This window comes from Polyodon spathula, chromosome 54 (assembly GCF_017654505.1).
Source record: "Polyodon spathula isolate WHYD16114869_AA chromosome 54, ASM1765450v1, whole genome shotgun sequence".
NCBI classification, from domain to species: domain Eukaryota; kingdom Metazoa; phylum Chordata; class Actinopteri; order Acipenseriformes; family Polyodontidae; genus Polyodon; species Polyodon spathula.
This window is the reverse complement of record NC_054587.1, coordinates 167,437-190,362: the sequence shown is the minus strand read 5'-3', so window position 1 is coordinate 190,362 and position 22,926 is coordinate 167,437. Positions and strand designations below refer to the sequence as shown.

General features: G+C 50.4%; 1 protein-coding gene across 1 annotated transcript; it reads right to left on the bottom strand.

The window, feature by feature from the left end:
* Nucleotides 1–1,469: 1,469 nt before the first annotated feature.
* Nucleotides 1,470–21,835, bottom strand: LOC121307259 (myosin-10-like). Its single transcript, XM_041239424.1, has 42 exons — nucleotides 21,543–21,835; nucleotides 19,091–19,247; nucleotides 18,749–18,955; nucleotides 18,020–18,176; nucleotides 16,954–16,981; nucleotides 16,691–16,799; nucleotides 16,516–16,545; nucleotides 16,109–16,126; nucleotides 15,877–15,969; nucleotides 15,551–15,614; nucleotides 15,252–15,350; nucleotides 14,877–15,020; nucleotides 14,639–14,734; nucleotides 14,414–14,532; nucleotides 14,018–14,170; nucleotides 13,514–13,687; nucleotides 12,806–12,979; nucleotides 12,347–12,461; nucleotides 10,803–11,002; nucleotides 10,549–10,670; nucleotides 10,255–10,324; nucleotides 10,000–10,160; nucleotides 9,531–9,639; nucleotides 9,069–9,200; nucleotides 8,714–8,920; nucleotides 8,467–8,604; nucleotides 8,177–8,300; nucleotides 7,924–8,095; nucleotides 7,329–7,541; nucleotides 7,030–7,174; nucleotides 6,548–6,754; nucleotides 6,214–6,318; nucleotides 5,805–5,957; nucleotides 5,438–5,686; nucleotides 4,932–5,144; nucleotides 4,330–4,542; nucleotides 3,962–4,123; nucleotides 3,503–3,631; nucleotides 2,961–3,049; nucleotides 2,322–2,654; nucleotides 2,057–2,165; nucleotides 1,470–1,646 (listed from the first exon to the last, which is right to left on the bottom strand). The coding sequence occupies exons 2-42, from the start codon at nucleotides 19,241–19,243 to the stop codon at nucleotides 1,470–1,472; spliced, it is 5,865 nt and encodes a 1,954-aa protein (XP_041095358.1). The 5' UTR covers nucleotides 19,244–19,247; nucleotides 21,543–21,835.
* Between the last annotated feature and the right edge of the window lie 1,091 nt (nucleotides 21,836–22,926).

Below are 22,926 nucleotides of genomic sequence, written 5' to 3'. Positions count from 1 at the left end.
TGCCTGCTTATTAAAACGACCACGCAAGCGTCTTTGCTCAAACCTTTCACTGCTAACGAGGACTAACGCCAAAGGATTTTCACAAGCAGGCTTATTGCTGTAAAATTATTTTAGTATTTTGCGTATTTGATAGGATTTGCCAATTTTTTCCGATTCGAAACAAGTGAAAATATCTAAGAATCGATCGACATGCACTGAATGTGATGCACTGCATTTAGGGAGGATTTGCGTTCATTGGAAATATATTGCAATGTGTCACCTGGCAGCCATTTCACAGTCGCTGTTCTTGTCTGAGTGATCTGTAATCGTTATATAATGGACTATTGGACCAATAGGAGGCGTGTCTCTGTGAGGGCTCAGTATTAAGGCTTTAATCCTAAAATGGTTAAAAAGGTAACTAATTGCACACAAAATAATAATAATAATAATAATAATAATAATAATAATAATAATAATAATAATAATAATAATAAGTAATAATAATCCAACACTTTGAGGAGGAAGGGAGGGAGCTCAGACACGTTGCTACGTTGCTTCTGCTCCACTCCCCCAGGGTGGGTGCAAGGGGGGTGGAGGGAGGGAGGGACGGAGGGGGGAGGGTGCTGTTGCTGTGGGGTGTCTCTGGCTCTGGCCCTGAGGGGGTGCCGCTGAGCTCCTCCGAGTCAGAGTTCTCCTGGGACCCATCTTCCAGCTGAAGAGTCCGACGTGAAGAGTGAATAGAGAAGAGCAGAGGAGTGCGTCTGAGAGAGAATGAGAGAGAGAGAGAGAGAGAGAGAGAGAGAGAGAGAGAGAGAGAGGGGAGTCAGCTGGGCATATTCACTTCTATTCGTTAATCCTAGCGATCAGACAGTTATCTTGTACCACACAAGTAAGTGAAAGGGGGTCAGCTGGAAATATGAACTGGTATTAGTTTATATTAGCAGGGTAACAGTAGTCTTGTATAATATAAGAGACAGGGAAAGGGAAGGGGTGTCGACTGGATTTCTTCACTGATATTAATGAGAAGGCAAGAGTCTTATACAGTAAGAGACAGTATAGGGATCTTAAACCCAGCAATAGAAATGAAAATGGGTTAACAGAATCATATACACAAAAAAACAGACAGAAACCTACTTGTCTCGTCTCCTCTCTGATTGGCTGAATGATTGCATGAGGGAGAGAGACAGACAAGGGTCACGATTGGACGAAATGAACAGCGCCAGTGACCAATGACAAACAAGAAACACAGTCGCTGGTTCTGTACTGAGGCGAGTGCCAGCTAGCACGGGGTCTTCATTCTGGAGGGGTGTACAATTAGAATAACATGCTTCCTGCAGTCTATCTGCAGTCACTCGAGTCTGCGGACTGAATCAGTACCGACCACTGGATCGTTCACAGTTACTGTACTGCTTTCACACACCCATCCACACACACACACCCACCCACTCGCATTCCCCTGCCCCCACGCCCGGCTTCTTTCCCGTCCCCGCTCACCTCAGCTTGGTTCTCAGCACGTTCACCTCGCGGTTCATGGTCTCCGCGTTCTCGCTCACGTCCTCCAGCTCTCTCTGCAGTTTCCTCCGGTAAGCGTTCGCCCGCGAGGCCTCCTCTTCCGCCTCCTCCAGCTGCCTCTTCATCTGCCGCATCCGAACAGAGGTCTTGTCCATCTGCAGAGCGAAGGAGGCGGCGTTTTCAACTTAGAAAACTACAAAGTGCTCGTGCGCAATTACACCAGCAAGGGAACATTATTCAGCAGCTCTCACTGGACTCTATGAAGCTGAGGAAGTTCATTCTATATAGAGGGGGTGCAATTCAATATGTTAACAAGGGAACATTATTCAGCAGCTTTCACTGGAACCTATGAAGCTGAGGGAGTTCATTCAATAAAGTGATGCAAAACCCTCTAACTTTTTCAACAAGGGTAAGACACTTTCCTTAAAACATCTGTCAAACTACACGTCAAGACATTTTGACATAAGAATGCAACAGAATTCACAAGCAAGAGCAGGGCCTCTGTGTTTTTCAAAAGGTTTCCAATTCTCTGCATTGGTTTTAAATGTGACCTGTTGAACCAGACCTGGTCTTTGAACTGGTCTGCATGTCTCCTCTCGTCCTCCACCTGCAGAACCACCTCCTTGAATTTCTTCTCAGTGCGACGCACCAGCTTGTTGGCAATCACTCTCTCCCTGCAAAACACGAGCCTCAGCGTTAAACAGGAGACGGGCATTCCTTCAATGGGAAGCATGGCATGGAATAAAGAGCTCACAGTGTCTCAGACGATTTTATTGACTGTAACTGCCTTGGCGGGTGCAGACTCAAAGGTTCTCGTTTTACAAACTCACTGTCTCTCCAGCTCTAGCTGTTCCTCCAGCTGATTTATCTTGGCCTCCAGGGCGGCGATGCTGAGCTTGTACTTGCTCTTCACGTCCCCTTCCAGCTCGCTCAGCTTCCCTCTGAGCTCCTTGTTCTGCTTCTCTAGCTGCTGCCTCGCCGCCTCGTTCTTCTGGGCGAGGGAGCGCTCTCCAGACAGCTGCAGGCTCAGCGTCTCCTCCTGCAGCGTGCTCTTCCTGTAGCGCTCGTTCAGGAGCTCCACGTTGCCCTGCTCCTCCTCCAGCTCCTCCTCCAGCTGAACAATGCGAGCCTCCAGCCTGCGCTTCTCATCCAGGAGAGCCGACCTGAGCAGAGTGGGCACGCATTACAACACTGCAGTGATTATATACGAGAGAGCAGAGTGGGCACGCATTACAACACTGCAGTGATTATATACGAGAGAGCAGAGTGGGCACGCATTACAACACTGCAGTGATTATATACGAGAGAGCAGAGTGGGCACGCATTACAACACTGCAGTGATTATATACGAGAGAGCAGAGTGGGCACGCATTACAACACTGCAGTGATTATATACGAGAGAGCAGAGTGGGCATGCTTTACAACAACAGTGTTTGGGGAGGGCGCCAGTAACGAGAGCCATCTCTCACTTTCCAGAAGCGTTGTTTGTGATGTCATCGAGGATCTCATCGCGTTCCTGCTGGGCCTGACGCTTGGCTCGCTCGGCCGCCGACAACTCCTGAAAAAAAAACAGATAAACAATGAAACACAAACAAAAACAGAGAGATAAAGTCGACCCAATCTAATCGTACGACCAGAAGCAATCAGGCGTAGCATCTTACAAAACGTTTAACCTCAAACAAACCTGCTCGAGGAGGATCTTGATTCTGATTTTCACCTGTTTTTTTAAAAAAAAAACGTTTTTAGCGTTTATCGCTTCGTGATGCATTGTAGACACTGAGACCGAAATGAATAAGGAAGTTACAGCAAGCAGCAGATCTACTGCATTCACTCTAACTACTGCTGAACGTCTTGCGATTGTAAGAAACACTACAGACAAACCTTTGGGCTACTGCTGGCACTGACACAACCCGGTAAAATTAATAGAGGCTCTTCCATTATCATACTGGAGTCGGGGGCCACAGCATCCCTCCTGAGAAAGACAGCAGGAGCCAATCGAATGCAAGCTTACCTCTGTCAGCTGCAGAAGCTCCGCCTCCAGCCCCTTCAGGCGCTTCTCGCTGTCTTTCGATTGGCTGGCGATCTCGTCACGAGCCAATCGGGCTTCGTCGAGCTCTCGGATCAAATCTTTCATCTGAGCCTGCAGACAAAGTCACAGTAATGATATTTGAGATTGCCACAGAGTTACAGGGGCTGGATTTCCAAGCAGTGTTCCAAACAGAGTCCCGCACTTCTGAATGCAGTGGAGCAAAAGAAGAAGTCATCGGGGAGTTTTAAAAAATGTTTAAAATTATAGTAACTGCAGAACCCTCAGGACCACTTTACGCTGGTTATTGTGAAAAAGATAAACCACTTTTCCACGTCTTTTTAAAAATGTTTTTCAAGGAGATACACATTTAAAATAACACCTGTTCCGAAGGTACATTTTGAGGAAGAGCGACTCAAGTGTAAAGCGGTCCTCCTAGCGTACCTGCAGCCTCTTGAATTGCTTGAGCGCCTCGTCTCTGCCTCGGTTGGCTGCTTCAGTTTGAGCCTCGATGTCCTGGAGGTCAACCTCCAGCTTCTTCTTCCCTGCCACTGCCTGAGCACGCTGCTTCCTCTCCTCCTCCAGCTCCAGCTCCAGCTCCCTCACCTGAGACACATCCCAACACAGAGTGAATACAGAATGCACTTTCTGTGGCTTGGAACTTAGTTTAAGGAGGTTTCAGTCCACTGCCTGGTACACCACTTGGGGTTTGACACAGCCACCTCAAACCAGGTTTCCTGCCAGACCAGGGTCTCCTGGAACCAGATTTCAGTCCACTCCAACCTGCCTGGGCCCCCCTCCCACTCACTGACCTGTTTCATAAGCATGCGACGCTTCTCCTCTCCGCTCTCCTCCTTCCCTGCCAGCTCCCTCTCGCACTGCGCTCGCAGCGCCTGCATGTTCACTTCCAGACGCAGCTTCCCATCCTCCGCAGACTGCAGCTCGTCCTCCAGCTCCTCCAGCTGCGTCTTCATCTCCTGAACCTGCTGCTCCAGAGCGCGCCGCGCCCGCTCCAGCTCGTGGACCTAGAGAGGGGGGGAGAGAGGCGGATCAGAGAGAGGAGAGCGGGGATAGGGATGGGTTACCAAGACCCCACTGCCTGTGGGAAAGCCTTGAAGACGGCAGGTGCAAGAGAGGGTAAAGGTACGGATCATATCCTAGTTTGGGAGATGTCAAAGCAGCGATGGAAATGCCACCTAGAACACGTGCAGGGACAACGATAATATAATAGAGCAAAAATTACCTTTAGGAGAACAGTTGCAACATTGCCTCGGACATAATAGATACTGAACCTAAAAGTAAAGTTTTCTAGCACAGACCAACACTACAGCCCCCAATGTTCTTTCAATACGTGGGAAGCTCCGTTTCCTCTAACCCGTTCCAGAACGCTCACTCTTCCCGGTTCCAGACTCACGTTCTTCCCCACGTCGTCCTTGGAGCTGACGAGCTGGTCCATCTCTGCACGGAGCAGCTTGTTCGTTCTCTCCATCTCGTCCCGGCTCTCCAGGGCCTCATCGAGAGCCCGCGCAAGAGCCAGAGCCCGAGTCTCCTTCTCTCTGCACTCCGCCTCAGCCCGGTCCCGCTCCTCAGCATAGCGAGCTGAGATCGACTTCTCATCCGCCAGGAGCTGAGAGAGAGAGAGAGAGAGAGAGAGAGAGAGAGAGAGAGAGAGAGAGAGAGAGAGATTTTAGGCACTTTCGTATACAAAACACTGGAGAAGAGATGCAGGCTGGTTCAGTAAGGATAAAGGCTGGACAGAATGAATTCACTGCAACTCATCTGCTACCATCTCTCACCCCTCGTCCCATTTCGTTTCTCACACGCCTGGCTCCAGCGTTCAAACCAGCACCAGGATACAGATGGTTCTCAGTTTTGAGTTCTCAGTTCTGGACTCCATGTTAGGAGCCTCAGGTTACAAACCTGGTCGAATTTCTTCTGTTTCTTCTCCAGCGTCGCTGTGACCTGCCTCTGCTGGTCCAGGGCTAGGGTGAGGTCCTCGATCTCCTGCTGGACTCGGGTTCGACTGCGCTCCAGCTTCTCCAGAGCCTGGCTCTTCTCGTTACAGCGCTGGCTCATCGCCTCCAGCTCGCGCTGCAGCTTCCTGCGGGCCTCCTCGTTGATCTCCAGCATCCCACAATCGTCTTCAGTCTTCTTGCGCACCTCCGACAGCTGCACACAGAGATGGAAGGAGAGAGACAATGAAAGAAATTCATTGAGAAGCAGCTGTGCTGCTGCTATGCAGGACAGACACACACACACTGACAGCCGGGTTTCCTTCAGTCTATACCTGTTGCTGCAGGGTAAGCATCTGCCGGTTGATGTTCCTCTTCTGCTCCTCCTCTTCCTCCAGCCTCTCGATAAGCCCCACCCTCTCACCCTCCAGAGCTCGAACACGGACGCCCAGAGACAGCTTCTGACGAGTCTCGTCCTGGAGCAACTCCTGGACAGAGGGGGGGGTCATTAGAGCTTCATACCCTACAAGAGCCAGCAACACTAATACAGTAAGAGAGACTACTGCACCAGGTTTCGAACCAGGATCTAATCCACCCTCCCCCACAAATCACAACTCGGACCCCAACTCTCTCCTTCAAGCCTCACAGGCCCTGTCCTCCCCTCCTCCCCAGCAGTTCAGACAACAGAATACACTGTCTCTTCCCTCCCCTCCCATTCCACCCCGCTCTCCCCTTTTCACTCACCTGTGCATCGTGCAGCTGCATCTCCAGACTGCTCAGCTCTTTGGCAAGTTTGAAGGACTTGGATTCGGACGAACCCAGAGAGCCTGAGAGAGAGTCCAGCTCCGCCTGCAGCAACACAAACAATTACAAGTGCATTATTACAAGTGCATTATTACAAGTGCATTATTGTCCCTTATAAAACTAATTTAGCAGCGAATCTAAAACTCAACACAGTCTCTTATACAGCAGCGTATTATAATGGCAACAATACATTATAAGTATTATTGCCAGTATAAAAGTTCCTGTAACAGTGTCTAGCTGCCGTGGTACAGCTGTGTCGGGCAGCGATTCTGACCTGTAGTTTCTGCGTCTTCTCCCCCAGCTCTGCCCGCACTCTCTCGCTCTCCCCCAGCCTGGCCTGCACCTCCTGCAGCTGCGTCTCGACTCGCTTCCTCTTGTGATCGCTCTCCCCCCGGCCGCTCTGCAGCGTTCGCACCTCGCTCACCAGCTCTGCCCGCTCCATCTCCAAGGTCTGCTTCGCTTTCTCCAGGGAGGCCTTGATCTGCGAGACGGGATTGAAGTGGGATTCTTAGCTTGTGTTCTAGGGTTAAAATAGTCTTTTCTTTACTCTCGGTTAAAACGAGCATTTTTTTTTTTTTACCTTTCTTCATTCCCCTGTCCCAAGTTCCAGGTCAAAGCCAACCTTCTCAATTTCAGGTTGTAAGTTCCAGCAGTATTCACAGTTGAAAGTGGTCATTCTCTTACACAGCTAATTGGTCATTCTCTCTCTCTCTCTCTCGCTCTCTCTCGCTCTCTCTCTCTCGCTCTCTCTCTCACCCTCCTCGCTTGCTCCAGCTGCTCCTGCACCCCCTCCATGGCGACGGTGTGCCGCTGCCTCAGGTCAGAAATCTGAGACTCGTGAGCGCGAGATTCCTCCTCCAGTGAGCGCTTCAGCTCCCCCAGCTCCTGGTCACGCTTCGACCTGCAGAGATGCATTTCATTAGCACACAGTGTAGAGACAGACAGCTCGCTAGTCTAGAGGTCAGACAGTGCTATACCTGCACAGAGATGCATTTCATTAGCACACAGTGTAGAGACAGACAGCTCGCTAGTCTAGAGGTCAGACAGTGCTATACCTGAGCTCTTGCTGTGCTGCGGTAGTGTCCAGTGTATCCTCTAGCTCTGTGCGCAGGGCCTCCAGCTCCTCGCTCAGATCTCGTTTCTGTTTCTCAGCCTTGGCCCGGGCGGCCCGTTCCGAGTCCACGTCCTCCTGCAGCTCAGAGAGATGGGACTGCGCCTCCCGCAGGCTGCGCAGCGCCTCTGCACGACGAGCGCTTTCCTCCTCCAGCCTGCGAGAGGAAGAGCAGAGATTCACTGTACAGCTGACCCAATCCTAGTCCCTATCCCGATCTCTCCAGCCGGAGAGAGATCGCAGCAGGGACTTAGTGAACAGCTTCAGATAACATGGCCAGTTACTCTGCATGCTGTCTAAAACTAGTTTGACTGCTATACATTATCTGGAGATATCTGTTGCCATAACTGTGCGGTTCCTGTATTATCAATAACCAAAGGATATTAACCGAAGTTTCACCATTGCTGAGACTTATCACTTAATGTTGGATAATCCATATTAAATAACTATAAACTAATACCACATTTTCTAAAAAGCAGTTTTGGCAGCATCGTGAGCTCTGGAGTTATCTGGCTGTCCTCCACAGAGCCCCGCAGTACCTGCTGGTGACGGCAAGCATCTCCTCCTCCTTGCGGCTCAGCTGCGCTCTCAGCTCCTCTCCCAGGGACACCATCTCAGACAGCTGGTCCTGCAGCTCACTGCTCTCCCCGTCCAGCCTGCGCCGGGACTTCTCCAACTCCTGACGAGCCTGCTCCTCCTTCTTCAAACGCTCTGCGAGAGAGAGAGGGAGTGTGAGGGAGAGACAGCGACAGTCGGGACACGCACGCACGGAAGATAGACCAGCTGCCTCACCCTCCATGTCAGCGATGATGGCCTCATGCTTGTTCTTCGTCTTGGACAGGGTTTTAACTCTCTCCTCATCCTCCACCAGCTTGGACGCCATTTCGTTGATGCGCTCTTCCATCAGCTTGCGCTCCTGTTCAGGGGGAGAACGAGACAGGATCACTTGAAGGAACCATACTCCAAGTGAGCCAGAAATTTAACCAAAGGGCTGCCCAACTTTCCCCTCAAGCCAGTTTGGAAGTGTGATCCTCCATCACTAAGCTCTCCTCTATGTTCTTCACTCTCTCCCCCCCCCTCACCTTGCTGAGCTTGGAGTTGTGGTCCTCCACCACCAGGAGGTCCTCTTCCATCTTCTTCATCTTGGCCTCCAGGGTCACTCTCTCCAGCTGCAGTTTCTGTCGAGCTGCTTCCTCCTCCTCCAGCTGCTCCTCCAGGTCCTGGAAGAGAAGAAACCCGTGGGTTAGAAAACCAGCTGGCTGGACCACCCTGCTGTGAACCCTGAAAATCAACCCCATCTAAGCTCTCCGGACCGCGATCAATGCAGACCTGGAGGTGCTGCTGCATCTTCTTCTTCTCATTGATCAGCGAGCCATTGCGCTCCTCCTCTTCCTCCAGCCTGGACTCCAGGTCGGTCAGGATCTCCTCCAGCTCCTGCTTCCGGCTGGTCAGCCTGGCCCGCATCTCCTCAGCCTCGGCAAACAGCTCCGTCTCGGCATGGAGCTGCTCCGCCAGGATGGCCTTCTCTTCGATCATCTGACGACAATGCAAACTCAGTGACCTTCTAATCAATCACGCCCCCAATTCCACACCAACAGCCCTTCCAATCCCAACCCCTCACCGCTACCAATCCCTCTCTCTCGACTCCAACCTCACGCTCCTCCCAACCCAACATGAAACCAACCTGCTGGTGCTTTTTCTCCAGATCAATGAAGGCCATCTCTGCCTTGACCTGCCGATCTTTGACCTTCTGAAGCTCCATCTCTCTGTGCTGGATTTCCTCATCCTGTCGGGTGACCTGGAGCAGGGGCTTCACCTGGAAGTAAACGGAACCCTTGAGACTCTGTTCAGCCAGCCACCAGGCGAGCGGCAGTGACATCACCCAATCGGTTACGTTTTCTTCCCATTTCACCAGCAGCAGAGAGGTCTGTTCTATCAAAACACTTTAGTGAAGAGCCTTCACACCACTGCCAGTGCCTCGGTTTCAATCACACACCTCAGTGAAGGGCCTCCACCACTGCCAGTGCCTCGGTTTCAATCACACACCTCAGTGAAGAGCCTCCACCACTGCCAGTGCCTCGGTTTCAATCACACACCTCAGTGAAGAGCCTCCACCACTGCCAGTGCCTCGGTTTCAATCACACACCTTAGTGAAGAGCCTCCACCACTGCCAGTGCCTCAGTTTCAGGTAGGCTGCACAGTTTCTCTGCATCACTTTGAGGGCGTTGAGCTGCTGCTGTTTCTTAACGAATGCCCTGGAAATGCAAAACACAAGTACTTTAGAAATCCTTCTCGTTTACTGTGCCGTGTATCCCTGGTAACGAAGCCGTCTGTCAACAATAACGACACAGAGCTGTTCAATGCCATGGTGCTGAAACAACAAAGACATAAAGGAACCGTCCATATCTCCTGTTCTGAAATAAGACAGACATACACACACAATGGAAGACATTACCACAGGCAGTGGCGCTGTCCATTGATGTGGTGCTGAAACAACACAGAAATAAAATAATCATCCATATCTCTGGTGCTGAAAGACAAGCAACAGAGCTGTCCATAACCGTGGTGCTGAAATAGCCCCCCACCCCCACACACACACACTCTGCCTCTCTCACCTCCTGCCTAGGTACCCCCGTGCCGCACTCTGAAAGTGGATGATGATGTCGGTAATCTTCAGGTCTCGCTCCTCCTCCAGGTGAGCCAGAACTCCGGCCCGGAAGAAGATCTTACTCTGCCCGACCCGGAACAGGTTCTGATCCAACTCCAGAGCGTCGATCTACAACAGAGACACAACGGACCACATTTTCAAAAGGGTTTGCTCCTGTCTTTCATGAATTCCTCGAGTTCCTGGAAAAGTCACGTCAACTCACCATCAGCACACACGCCTGCTTGCCGTCCATGAACCCTTTCGGGATTGCATTGGGGGTGAGGATCTCATACCTGAAGGGCAGAGAGTTGGAATCTGAATGGAAACACATTGAACAATCCCCACACTGACATGCTGAACACATGGAGGCTAATGTTTTTGCTTATGAATAAGGTACAAATGCAGAAGAAAGTTTAACTTAATTTTATTTCTTTTTAGATAACACTGTCATACAGACAGGCAGACAGACAGACAGGCAGACAGGCAAGCAGACAGACAGACAGGCAGTGAGTGGTACCTCTGTCTGAATTCCTGGAAGACAATCCTGTTAGGGAAGCCCTGTCTGCAGATCCGGATTCCCTCCAGAACCCCGTTGCATCGGAGCTGATCCAGAACCAGGTGGGGCTCCAGCTTGCCAGCCTGAGAAAGAAAACAGAACACACAGTGAGGAAGCCTGTGTAGAACCTCTCTCCCTTTTCCCCTGTGGGTTGAGGATGATGCACCTCATGAAGTTGGGGCTTCTCCCCCCTCTGCTCTCCTCCTCTCACTCACCCTCTTCTCGTGGTTGGGGATGATGCACCTCACGAAGTTGGGGTTGGTGTTCCTCAGTGTTGCCATCAGTTTGGACAGAGACTCCTTGTAGAGCTGCCCGACGGTGCGGAACATTCCCTTCTTGGTCTTGAACCCCGAGCCGAACGAGACGTCGCTCATTCCTCCCACCTGCACCTGCTCCAGGCCCACAATCCTCTCCACTGAGACAAGCAGAGAGACAGACACTCAGTGCCACAGATAGAGTAGACATTACACAACCACACTCGCAGCCAATGAGAAGGGCTCTCACGCACACTCGCAGCCAATGAGAAGGGCTCTCACGCACACTCGCAGCCAATGAGAAGGGCTCTCACGCACACTCGCAGCCAATCAGAAGGGCTCTCACGCACACTCGCAGCCAATCAGAAGGGCTCTCACGCACACTCGCAGCCAATGAGAAGGGCTCTCACGCACACTCGCAGCCAATCAGAAGGGCTCTCACGCACACTCGCAGCCAATCAGAAGGGCTCTCACCACACTCAACCAATGCGATGGAAACTTAAACATACATCATATAAAACACATGTTTTCACACCCGTGTTTTGTTAAAACTGCCTCTGAATCTGGGGTCTGGGGTCAGTGCTGAATGAGGTCAGGAAGCTGTGATCTGGGGTCAGTGCTGAATGACGTCAGGAAGCTGTGATCTGGGGTCAGTGCTGAATGAGGTCAGGAAGCTGTGATCTGGGGTCAGTGCTGAATGACGTCAGGAAGCTGTGATCTGGGGTCAGTGCTGAATGAGGTCAGGAAGCTGTGATCTGGGGTCAGTGCTGAATGAGGTCAGGAAGCTGTGATCTGGGGTCAGTGCTGAATGAGGTCAGGAAGCTGTGATCTGGGGTCAGTGCTGAATGAGGTCAGGAAGCTGTGATTTGGGGTCAGTGCTGAATGAGGTCAGGAAGCTGTGATCTGGGGTCAGTGCTGAATGAGGTCAGGAAGCTGTGATCTGGGGTCAGTGCTGAATGAGGTCAGGAAGCTGTGATTTGGGGTCAGTGCTGAATGGCATGAGGTGAGATGAATCTGCGATATGGGGGGGTGTGAGTCATACTGCGAGGAACTGGGAGAGAACCTACTGTCAGAACCATTGGGCTGCAGAGCGGCAAAGGAATCAAAGAAATACGCTCGAGGAAGATTCTGAATATCTGGGGAGAGAAGGAGACAGGGAGGAGGGGTAGAAGAGAAAACACCAGGAGAGGAGAAAGAGGGATCAAAAGAGACAGAGACAAGGGGACCAAGAGAGAGAGAGAGAGGGAAAGAGAGATGAGGGGAGAGAGAGACAGAGGCAAGATTAACCACAGCAATTCTTCAAGGTTCTGTTTTAAAACAGCGACACTCGGTGGCACAAAGCAGAATTACAAGTGGATCACTTGGAATAGTTATTCCGAAGGAGAAAGGGAGACTCTGCAGAATATCCAGTATTAGTGAAATGATAAGAGAGACCGGGAAAGGGGTTCAACTCGACAAGCCGTCTTATACGATCCGAACGCAGCGCCGCTGTGTCTCCCACTCACCGTCCTTCCACAGCTCGGCCACAAAGCGGTCCGTGGACTGGTGGAGCAGTGAAGCCACGCTGTCATTCAGTGGGTCCATGTTCTTCATCAGCCACTCGTCAGCTTTGTAATCCACCTGAGAGAGAGAGAGCATTCAATTCAGCAATAGAGTAAATCAGCAATACAGGAATGAATCCAGCAATACCGGGATTAACCCAGCAGTGGCTTAACCATCAGTGTAAACAGACTCATGCCGTTGTCAGTGAAGATCACAGGGGAAAAGGTTATAGTTGCCCCTGTACCAGCATGATGCAGACCCACTGGATATACCAGTGCAATACAGAACCATTGGATTGATACTGAAAACCATTTGAAAAGGGTACAGTTAGAGGAGCAGTGGTACTGCAGCCTCACGTCTTTCTGTATCGTTGCTGAAGGTCTTTGGCTGGATTGCTGTGAGGTATTGACCGAGCCCCTCACCTTGCCTGCATAGTGCAGGATGCAGAAGTCCGCCTGGTCCTTGAGCTGCCTGGGTCTCTGGAACTTGGGGTGCGTCCCCTGCTCGGAGCTCAGCTTCTCGACGAAGGTCTTGTCCGTGGCTTTGGGGAACCAGCATTCCTCATCCAGCAGAGCCAGAACCCCAGGGGGGTTTGTCTGGGGAAGGGAAAGAAAGAGACTGAATACAGTGTAGCACTGAGAGACTGCAGAGAGATCTACTACAGTGTAGCACTGAGAGACTGGAGAGAGATCTACTACAGTGTAGCACTGAGAGACTGGAGAGAGATCTACTACAGTGTAGCACTGAGAGACTGGAGAGAGATCTAAAACAGTGTAGCACTGAGAGACTGGAGAGAGATCTAATACAGTGTAGCACTGAGAGACTGGAGAGAGAGATCTAATACAGTGTAGCACTGAGAGACTGGAGAGAGACTGGAGAGAGTGTAGCACTGAGAGAATGGGGAGAGAGATCTAATACAGTGTAGCACTGAGAGACTGCAGAGAGTGTAGCACTGAGAGACTGGGGAGAGAGATCTAATACAGTGTAGCACTGAGAGACTGGAGAGAGAGACCTAATACAGTGTAGCACTGAGAGACTGCAGAGAGTGTAGCACTGAGAGACTGGGGAGAGAGATCTAACACAGTGTATAACACTCAGAGCCCTCCCCCTCCTCTCTCTCACACACTCACCGGTCTCTCTATCAGGTCGATGCAGGGCTGCAGGTCCAGCCCGAAGTCGATGAAGCTCCACTCGATGCCCTCTCGCTGGTACTCCTCCTGCTCCAGGATGAACATGGTGTGGTTGAAGAGCTGCTGTAGCTTCTCGTTGGTGTAGTTGATGCAGAGCTGCTCGAAGGAGTTCAGCTGAGGAGAAGAACAAAAAAAAAAACAATGAAAATCGCTGTTACCAATGTCTCTGTACAAGTGAGCCCTCCTTTCCCTGTCTCTTATGGGAGAAGACCACTGCCTTCTCACTAATACCACTCCCTCTGTCCAGCTGGCCAGCTGACCCCTTTTTCAGTCTCTTGTGGAATTGTTTCCAAGTCAGCCAGCCATTCTACTGTTCGTCCATAACAGCATTGCAAATAGAGCACGGCTGCGTGGTTTTATACACGTTACCGTGGCCGGCTCGCAGCGTACACATCCCCACAAACAGGTCTCCCACTCAAAGTGCTCTGAAGTGTCCGTAGGTACCTGGAAGATCTCAAAGCCAGCGATGTCCAGGATCCCGATGAAGGAGGCCCCCTGCCTCTTGGTTCGGTCCAGGGCTCGGTTGATTCTGTGGACCAGCCATCGGAACAGGCGCTCATAGGTGGCTTTGGCCAGGGCTTCTATCGCGAAGTCAGCCTGCCAGGAGCAGAGAGGCACAGAGGTGAGTCGGGGAGGCATTCCGGCACAGAGGTGCAGCCAGGAGCCCGCTCAGGACACAGTCACAGATCCGTTCCCCTGATCACCAGCTCTGTAACTAGTGACACCTCCGAGGACCCAGCCTGAACGGAGGGGACACAGAGCCGCGGTGTGGCTTGGAACTTGCTTTCAGGAGACGGGGTTTCAGGCCGCTGCGCGTCAGTTTGCTCGGGAGCCCCTTACCTGCTCTTTCGTCTGTGCTTTCTGCACAAAGTCTCGCCCCACTTTGATTTTCGGGGTCAGGATCGCTCGGCAGAACTCCGTCACGTTGATCCCCATCAGGTGACACAGCTTCTGAGCAGCTGTCAATCAAACAGACCACCACATTATTCCACATGCAAACGCTCAGACAGAACCCTCCCCTCAGTATAATTGCCCCAGTCCCTCAGTCTAACTGCTTGGGGTTACCTGTGTTATCTGGCATGGAGGCCTGGTCTGTGTTTCGTTCCTTCTTGAAAGAGACGTTTCCGAACTGCAGCACCGCAGAGATGAGCTTCATCATGGCTAGAGAGAGACAGAGAGAAATCAAACACATCTCTGACACACAGAGAGAAGGGGGAGGAAACACACGCATCTCTAACACACAGCGATACCTTCTTCACAGACCCCCTCCCCAGTGTCAGAGAGGTCTAACGCTGAAACTCACCCACCACCTCGTCCTGGTTGAAGCCCATGATCTTCATGGACTCCAGAGTCTCTTGAAAGTTCTCTCTGTCCGTCTGTCCCGGGATGGGGACAAATCCGCAGGACAGGAAGCGGTAGCTATTGAAATCTTCCAGAAGGAGGTCACCTGAGAGAGAGAAAGAGAGAGAGAGAGAGAGAGAGAGAGAGAGAGAGAGAGAGAGAGAGAGAGAGAGAGAGATGAGAAACATGACCTGCCTGTCACAGCACTGCTCAGAAAGCAGCAAATGTCACAAGGCCTTATGACTTAAATTGTTATAGAATACAGTGCTACACTCTCGGTGGGGGCGCTACGCTCTCTATGGGGGCGCTACACTGTCGGTGGGGGCACTGTGCTGACCTCGCATGTGGTCTGCAGCTCCAGACAGCAGTTGGTAGAAGATGTGGAAGGTTCGCTCATCTTTGGCCTGTCGAATCACTCGGGACTTCTCCAGCAGGTCTGAGGAGAGGAGAGTCAAGGAAGGACACAGAGTGGACATGGAGACACGGCTCTCCACATCACGAAGCCCAGGCAACACAGAGACAGAGACAGACACTCAAATATACAGAGAGACCCACAGACACACACTCAGACATTCAAATATACAGTGATCCATACACACACACACACACACTCTCTCTCTCTCTGCAGAAGGATACAAGTCTCAATATTGGCTCCCACAATGTATCCAGCAACGTCAAAATTAATCCTGATAAACTTGCCCTATGAAGAAGAGAGACGAGGAGAGTGTGGGAGTGAGTGAGCGAGTCAGAGCAAAAAAAAAAAAAAGTGTGTTCATGTTAAACAAAACATCTTTACTTGGTTTATTAGTTGTGTGATGCTAGATTTGTAAAATTAACCTCTTCCAAAATACAGGAGTTCATTAAAATGCTGGAATAAAACCCATGCAGTTAACTCTGTAGTTTTCACTGTGCAAAGACAGATCAAAGCTGAACAGGTTGAGAATTAAGAGCCGTTCCCTTACAAATCGGGACGAGTTGTCATTCTTCACGGTCTTGGCGTTTCCAAAAGCCTCCAGGATGGGATTGGCCTGCAAGAGCTGCCTCTCCAGCTCCCCCTAGAGGAGAAGAATACAAACACATCACACTGATCTAGTTTATGTTTTTGTATTATTATAATTTACAAAAAGTCGTTCTGAATTATTCAGCAAACACCACGGCACTAACGCTCGCCGCAGTAGATGGATGGATACTCACATACAACACGGTGGTGTTCTGGATGGGAAGAGTGATGAGGGAGCAGCGGTGACCAGAGGGGCGAGAGACACACATGCGGGGACAAAAACAAGAACACCACGACACATTGGAAACAGACAGAGACACAATCGCTAATCGCATCTTGACTTTGTATTTACATCAAACAAGTAGGGTAAACATCCAGGCTGGGAATAACACAGGAAAGAATATAAAAGAAAACATGACAGACTAGATTCCAAAGCACGCACGCACACACACACACACACACACACACACACACACACAGTAACACACAGACACAGACATACACAGTCACACACACACACACAGTGACACACACACACACAGTCACACACAGACACAGTGACACACACACAGACACACAGTCACACACACACAGCACTTGCCTGTTGGCTGGTTGGTCTGGGAGGTTCCAGCTAACCCAGACAAGAGAAAAAAAAAGGACAGAAAGAGAAAGAGATGAGGAGGAGGATAAAGTAACAGAGAGACAGACAGACAGGGAATTCCAGGCTGCCTGGTTTATTCATTCAGATACCTGGAGCCCACTACAGGCTGCAGTACCTGGCTGTGCGCTGGCCCTGCGCTTGCGCTCTTGCGAGACGAAGCCACGTGTGCGAGATACTGGATCACTTTCTTGGTGTTCTCTGTCTTGCCGGCTCCAGACTCGCCCCTGGGACCGACAGGAACACAGAAGCACGGGTTAGTTCACAGGGGTGGGAGTAAGACTCCCATTGCACAGCAGTTTGATCCATTCCTGGTTTCGCTAGCAGTTTAATAGCACACACTAAGGCTAATCAAGGGGGTTGCAGATCCACTATACTTACGTGCAAAGGATGGCTTGATCTTCTCTGTCTAAAATGACAAAAGAAAGTAAGAGAACACGTACAAAAGTGCACCAGACCCCCCCCCCCTCCCCAGCTTCCCGCCCCTGCCCCCCCTCAGTGTCACAACTGATTGGAGACACATCGTTTTATCTTTGCTGTTGTCCGTCCATCAGTTTCTACATCTTGTAGAGAGATTCAGACGCAATGCCTCGTTTAACCACAAGGTGTCACCCACACTTCAGACAGACAGACGCTCCCCTTCAGGGAATAATAGGAGAGCTGAATAAACGCAGAGCATGCTGGGAAGGGGCATTTGTTTCCATTGTACCCCACACCCTGCTCACTGGACTATCAGGTCCGGGGTGAATGTCGTCTCAAACACACGCAAGCAGACTCGCAAGTGCTGGAACGAGTCAGGGGTGCCTTTAATAAAACACTTAACACACCCGGACCGTCACTCCGAATCTCTGTTCACTCCTCAAAGTACAAAGAGGCTCATTAAATATTAACTGTTACACACCCTGTCCCTGTCTCGTAATATTATAAACAGGCATTCTTTCACACAGTTACCAGGCGTGACAATGACAGGTCTGGAAATGTTAAGCCATTATTCATGGTATTCATACAATAGACCAAACACTACCCTGCCTCACAAGGAACGCAAATACAAATAGATTTCTGAATACTAGCCGCCCTTCATTATAGTGCCAAACTGCTTACAGCAAGCACACCCACAGGCAGACAGACAGACAGACAGAGTTTAAGACAGAGCGAGGCAGACAGGCAGAGAAAGGCAGACAGACAGGCAGAGTGACAGACAGAGAGAGGCAGGCAGACACACAGACAGGTAGAGAGAGGCAGGCAGGCAGGCAGAGTGACAGACAGGCAGAGAGAGGCAGGCAGGCAGGCAGGCAGGCAGAGTGACAGGCAGGCAGAGAGAGGCAGACAGGCAGGTAGACAGACACACAGACAGGTAGAGAGAGGCAGGCAGGCAGGCAGAGTGACAGACAGACAGAGAGAAAGAGGCAGGCAGACAGGTAGACAGACACACAGACTCAGTATGTACCTTGCAGCATGCTGCGATATGCAGCTTCAGAGATGGCATAGATGTGTGGAGGCATCTCGTGCCTCTTCTTCCCTCGGTACATCTCCACTATGGGCTCCGAGTAGATGGGCAGATTCTTGTAGGGGTTGATGACAACGCAGAACAGACCCGAGTAAGTCTGCAGGACAGGAGACAGGGGACAGGGCAAGACACAGTCAGATACTGGAACCCACATCCCTGCCAGTACGAGACAAGGGACAGGACAGACCCGAGTACATCTGTGTGACAGGGGACACTCCTCAGCTGGTTTCACTTTTGATCACAATCAGTTTGAACTCTGACTCCTTGGAGAGCTGGCATCTTGACACCCATAAAAGATTGCTGTGTGTAATCAAGAGAGAGCTGCACTGTGCAAAGGTTTAGCACCAAGACGACACACTGCCATGACGTCAGCGTTAGAGATGCAGACTCACACAAACACTGTATATCACAAGTCACAGCTCAGGATCACTGTCTACAAAGCGCTGGTGTGTAATTCAATCAATATGTTAACAAGGTAACATTACTCAACAGGTTTCATTGGACTTTATGAAGCAAAATGAATTCATTCTATAGGCTGATGCAAAACTTTTTGCCATAACTGTGTACTTTGAAGTCAAAATGCGACAGAGAGAGAGAGAAAGAGAGCGAGAGAGAGAGAGAGAGAGCCACTGGAAGCCCGTATCCCCGCGTGCGAGTGTGCATACTCACGTATATGAGCCCGGAGTAGTACCTCTCTTTGAGGTTGTGCAGGACGGACGCCTCGTTCAAGCATGTCAGCTCCGCCATGTCCTCCACCTTGCTGAAGCGGGGCGGGTTCATGCGCTGGACCTCCTCCTTGGACAGAGTGACCTTCCGACCGCTGTCTGCCAGCTCCACCTCCACCTCCTCCCCCCGCTCAGCGCGCACGCTAGCGGCCTGAGAGGAGACGGGAATACACACTGCTTATACTGAGACATGACTGCACTGCGAGACACGACTGCACTGCGAGACACGACTGCACTGAGCCTGTTCTAGCTGCGCTGTATGCACTGTCACCAGCCTGTGGCTCACCTCGAACCCTTGCTTCTCTGAAGGGACCCACACCAGCCGACGGGCCGCCCAGTCCGCCTGGCTTGAGGCTGAAGAGCCCTGGCTGGACCCTGAGGAGCCCGTATAGAGATAGCGCTCCGCATCGCTCACACTGCCACCCACAGTCCGGGCCATGGTACTGCAAGGGAAAGAGAAAAAAAATATATGTCAATCAGGGGGTGAAACCAACATTGTGTTTGAGATTCAAGCAGCTGGAGCTGCAATGACTGCAGCTGCCCCCTCCCCTCCCCTGAACGTCTCTGCCCCGGACTACATCATCAGTCACTTTTTTACCTTGCCCTTGTAATAGAGAGAGAGAGAGAGAGAGAGAGAATACCAAACCAGACATTTTCAAAGAATTGTAAAACTCAAAAGGCGTGTCTGAAGAAGCTTGTGGCATTGGAATTGAGATTTTGAAGAAAGGGCCATTGTTGCGATGGCTCACCTGCTTTCATTCCAAGCCGATTTTTAATTGACAAAAAAACAGCGGCTTCCATTAAAAGCATTTGCTGCCACAGCCTGTAAGAAGCTCATTATAACAGAACACTGCTACTCTGAACTGATAAATCTGGGCAAGTCCTGTGTCATCAATAGAGTCACTGCATTCCTAACAACGCACAACCTGACTGACAGAGACAGAGAGGAGAGAGATTACACACAGCAAACTCGTTCTCCCACTCCACCTGCACCCCACCGAGAAGGGAGGGGGTTTGTTATGATACCTGACAGCCCCTGCCTTACTGACACACCTCCAGAGAGAGAGAGAGACACCTGAACCAAACTCTGCACCATCAGAGCGTGTAGGACAGGTGTATGGTATTAAAATACAACCTGATTCACACCGAGCAGAGACAGAGAGGCGCTGTCTGCATACCATTGTCCTGTTTGTTTTTTCTCCAGTAAGCTCACCACACCCTTTATAGAAAGTTGTAGTACGTCATATTTATTAGGGGAAATTCCTTCCTCTGTTTGACGCACAGAGTTATGCAGTAAAGTATTCGTGCTTCAAAAAGGTGTGATCGGTCCATACTTAGCTACGCTAAAGTATGATGCGCGCTCTGCGGTTTTAATGGGATTTGCAATGAAGAAACGCACACAAACCAACCACGTCGAGTCAAACCGCAGCCTGCCCGTATCCCTGCAATACATTACACACGAGTTTAAAGAATACGTTGCAAACACAGCGCAGTCTCCAACGCGGACGTACTGGGAGAATTCGTGCAATACACTTGCTAACGGGCTGCAGCAAAGCGCATCCTCCTGCCGACAAAGGAGGTAACCCGGCAACCAGACCTGCTGCTGAGACACGAGCACGTGGTTTAAAATTCCACACAAAAACAAGGTTTGCATTCCTGAAGGCAGAAGATGGTGCTCGGCGGAAAACAGGGGAAGGATGCATGAAAAGAAAAGGGAGAATCTTGCGAAGGGGAAACACCGCGAGGCGTCCAATTGCAATCTGCTGCAGGCTACGGCATCGTTCACCCTTGACGATAAATACATTTAGTGCAGATATGTTTAATTACTTACACAGAGGGGTGTGTGTGTGTGTGACCGGCTCCAGCCAGGGCGGTGATACACTGTTACTCGCATAGGAACATTACCAAAAAACGATGCTGTTTTCCGTTCAAAAGACACGAAAACGGCATTAAACGGGCGTCTCGCGTGTAAAGCAGCTACAGCCCGGTCTGTAGACACGACCATCACAGCTGAGGTCTACCCTTGAAAACAGACGAGAAACCGAAACGCAGGGTTCCTTATAAAAACACTGCAATACCTTTTACATTAATACCCAACGCATCGTTTCATGTTAGAATGTTTACTCGTTATAATACTGTATTTCGTGACTCGTGCTTAGACCCGGTTTTAATGTTTAATTGCAATTTTTTTTTTTTCAGAAAGTGAACGCAGTATCATACTGTAAATGATGCTAACGCATTTAAAAATGGTATACCATACCAACCAAACGCGCTGTTTTTTCCCCTGGGAAGCGCATGAGGAATTCTATCCTAGGGTTATTTCAAATTGTCATAAAATATACTGTTCTATGGCAGCGCCACTAAGGGCGGGGGTGCGCCGAGCTGCATTACAGACTGCTGTAGAGTCAAGCGCTCGTTCATCTGTCACACTACAGTCAACCCACATCATTTGCATATCACCCGAAAACGTTTAAGACGTTAAAACCGAGTTTGCATGAAATAAGGACCGTGTTCCTGCGGGATGTGGTGCTCTGCGCCTATGGCGAGCGAATAATAATAATAATAATAATAATAATAATAATAATAATAATAATAATGTAGACGTATAGCGCACCGAGCAAGTGCAGGGCAGCATATACCAAATGCGCATTTTTCCCAAGAATGCTCTCTGCAATATGACAAAAAAAAAAAAAAAAAAAACCCACAACCAGCGCCTGAGCTTCAAACGCGTTGCTTACCCGTCCGACGCGGTGATATATCTCCCTGTGAACGCGTCCAAATCGCTTTGAAATGCCTTTCTGGTTGTGTTCCCCACGTTTTGTTGCGCTATGCGCCGAGCCTCTCTCTGTAATCTATATGCGCTGCGGTTCTTTTATTACACACAGAAAACTGCTTTGGTGTCCAGGACCCGCAGCCCCTGCCCACTTTCCCAGACCCCTCAACCAATCAGGCATTGCCGTCAGCCCGATACACCCGCCCGAATCACAGAGCCCTGCAATCAGCGCACGACGTCCCCACCACCGCTCCCAGACTCAGCGCTTTGAAACACCACCTTCTTGTCGTCTGGGATTTCAATCGGCGTTGCGTGGGACCAAGAGCGAAACAGGTTTCAGATTGATCTGCAGTTTGACTTGTAGGGAAGAAATGCTCTTGACCACGACGAGCCACGGACGCGGAGGATTGGCGTTGCGATGCACCAATTGCTTCAATGCGCAGGTGCATCAGAGAAATAGATCAGCGACCAGAATAGATCGGCTGTTATCTAACTACCCGTGAAGAACTACATCCAACACCCTGTCTCTCTGCCGTCCCCAATACCTGGCAGTCTCCTTCTGTAGAAGGAATGCCCCTCTCTCTCTCTCCATCATTGTGTGTGTGTTGGGGTAATGCTAGTTGGATTTATATTGCTATATCCACTGCGCACATTGTCGGTGTGTTTGTGTCCCTGAGCGGTGCGTGTTTAAACGTGCTTGTGTTCCTGAGCGGTGCGTGTTTAAACCGAGACTCCCGAAAGACAGAAGAGGCTGGTAAACTAGCCCGCTGCCTTTCTTAACTGATCCCTTTGAGACTGGAGTCCTTGACCTCCGCGGAAGAAAGCCAGGAGAGAGGCCAGCGGATTAATCTGCAACATGTGATTTTCAGGCGTAAAATGAAGACTTCTTTTCACCCTGTTTTAGCTAAGAACGACCCTAAATGAGTGATTTCCTTTGCATTATAAATTCGTATTCAACACGACACCCCCCAGTGGCCATGGCTAATATTCCACCCGGGTCAAGGGGGGGGGGGGGGCAGACCCGAGTCTATTTTTTTTTTTTTTTTTTTTTTTTCTCAAGAGGTGTCGTCTTCTGCACTAGGATTAGAAAACCAATGAAAATAGAAATTCGCATGACAGCTGACAGATTGTCTCTCTGCAGGCGGGACCCTGAGTAGGTCAGTGTTCAGCTCATGGGACTCTGCTCTGCTGGGAGACGCGATGTAAAGGTTAGGCTGGGTGTTTGTGTGCTACAGTATTGTACAGGTTAGGCTGGGTGTTTGTGTGCTACAGTATTGTACAGGTTAGGCTGGGTGTTTGTGTGCTACAGTATTGTACAGGTTAGGCTGGGTGTTTGTGTGCTACAGTAT

Bases quoted from the DNA above. Each gene is read 5' to 3' on its own strand.
- LOC121307259 (XM_041239424.1), bottom strand. From the start codon at position 19,243: ATGGCCCGGACTGTGGGTGGCAGTGTGAGCGATGCGGAGCGCTATCTC. The intron at 12,980-13,513 runs GTGAGTGTGTGA...TCCCTTCCCCAG, and splicing joins TCGACCTGATAGAGAGACCG to ACAAACCCCCCTGGGGTTCT. The intron at 12,462-12,805 runs GTGAGGGGCTCG...TCTCTCTCTCAG, and splicing joins TCCTGCACTATGCAGGCAAG to GTGGATTACAAAGCTGACGA.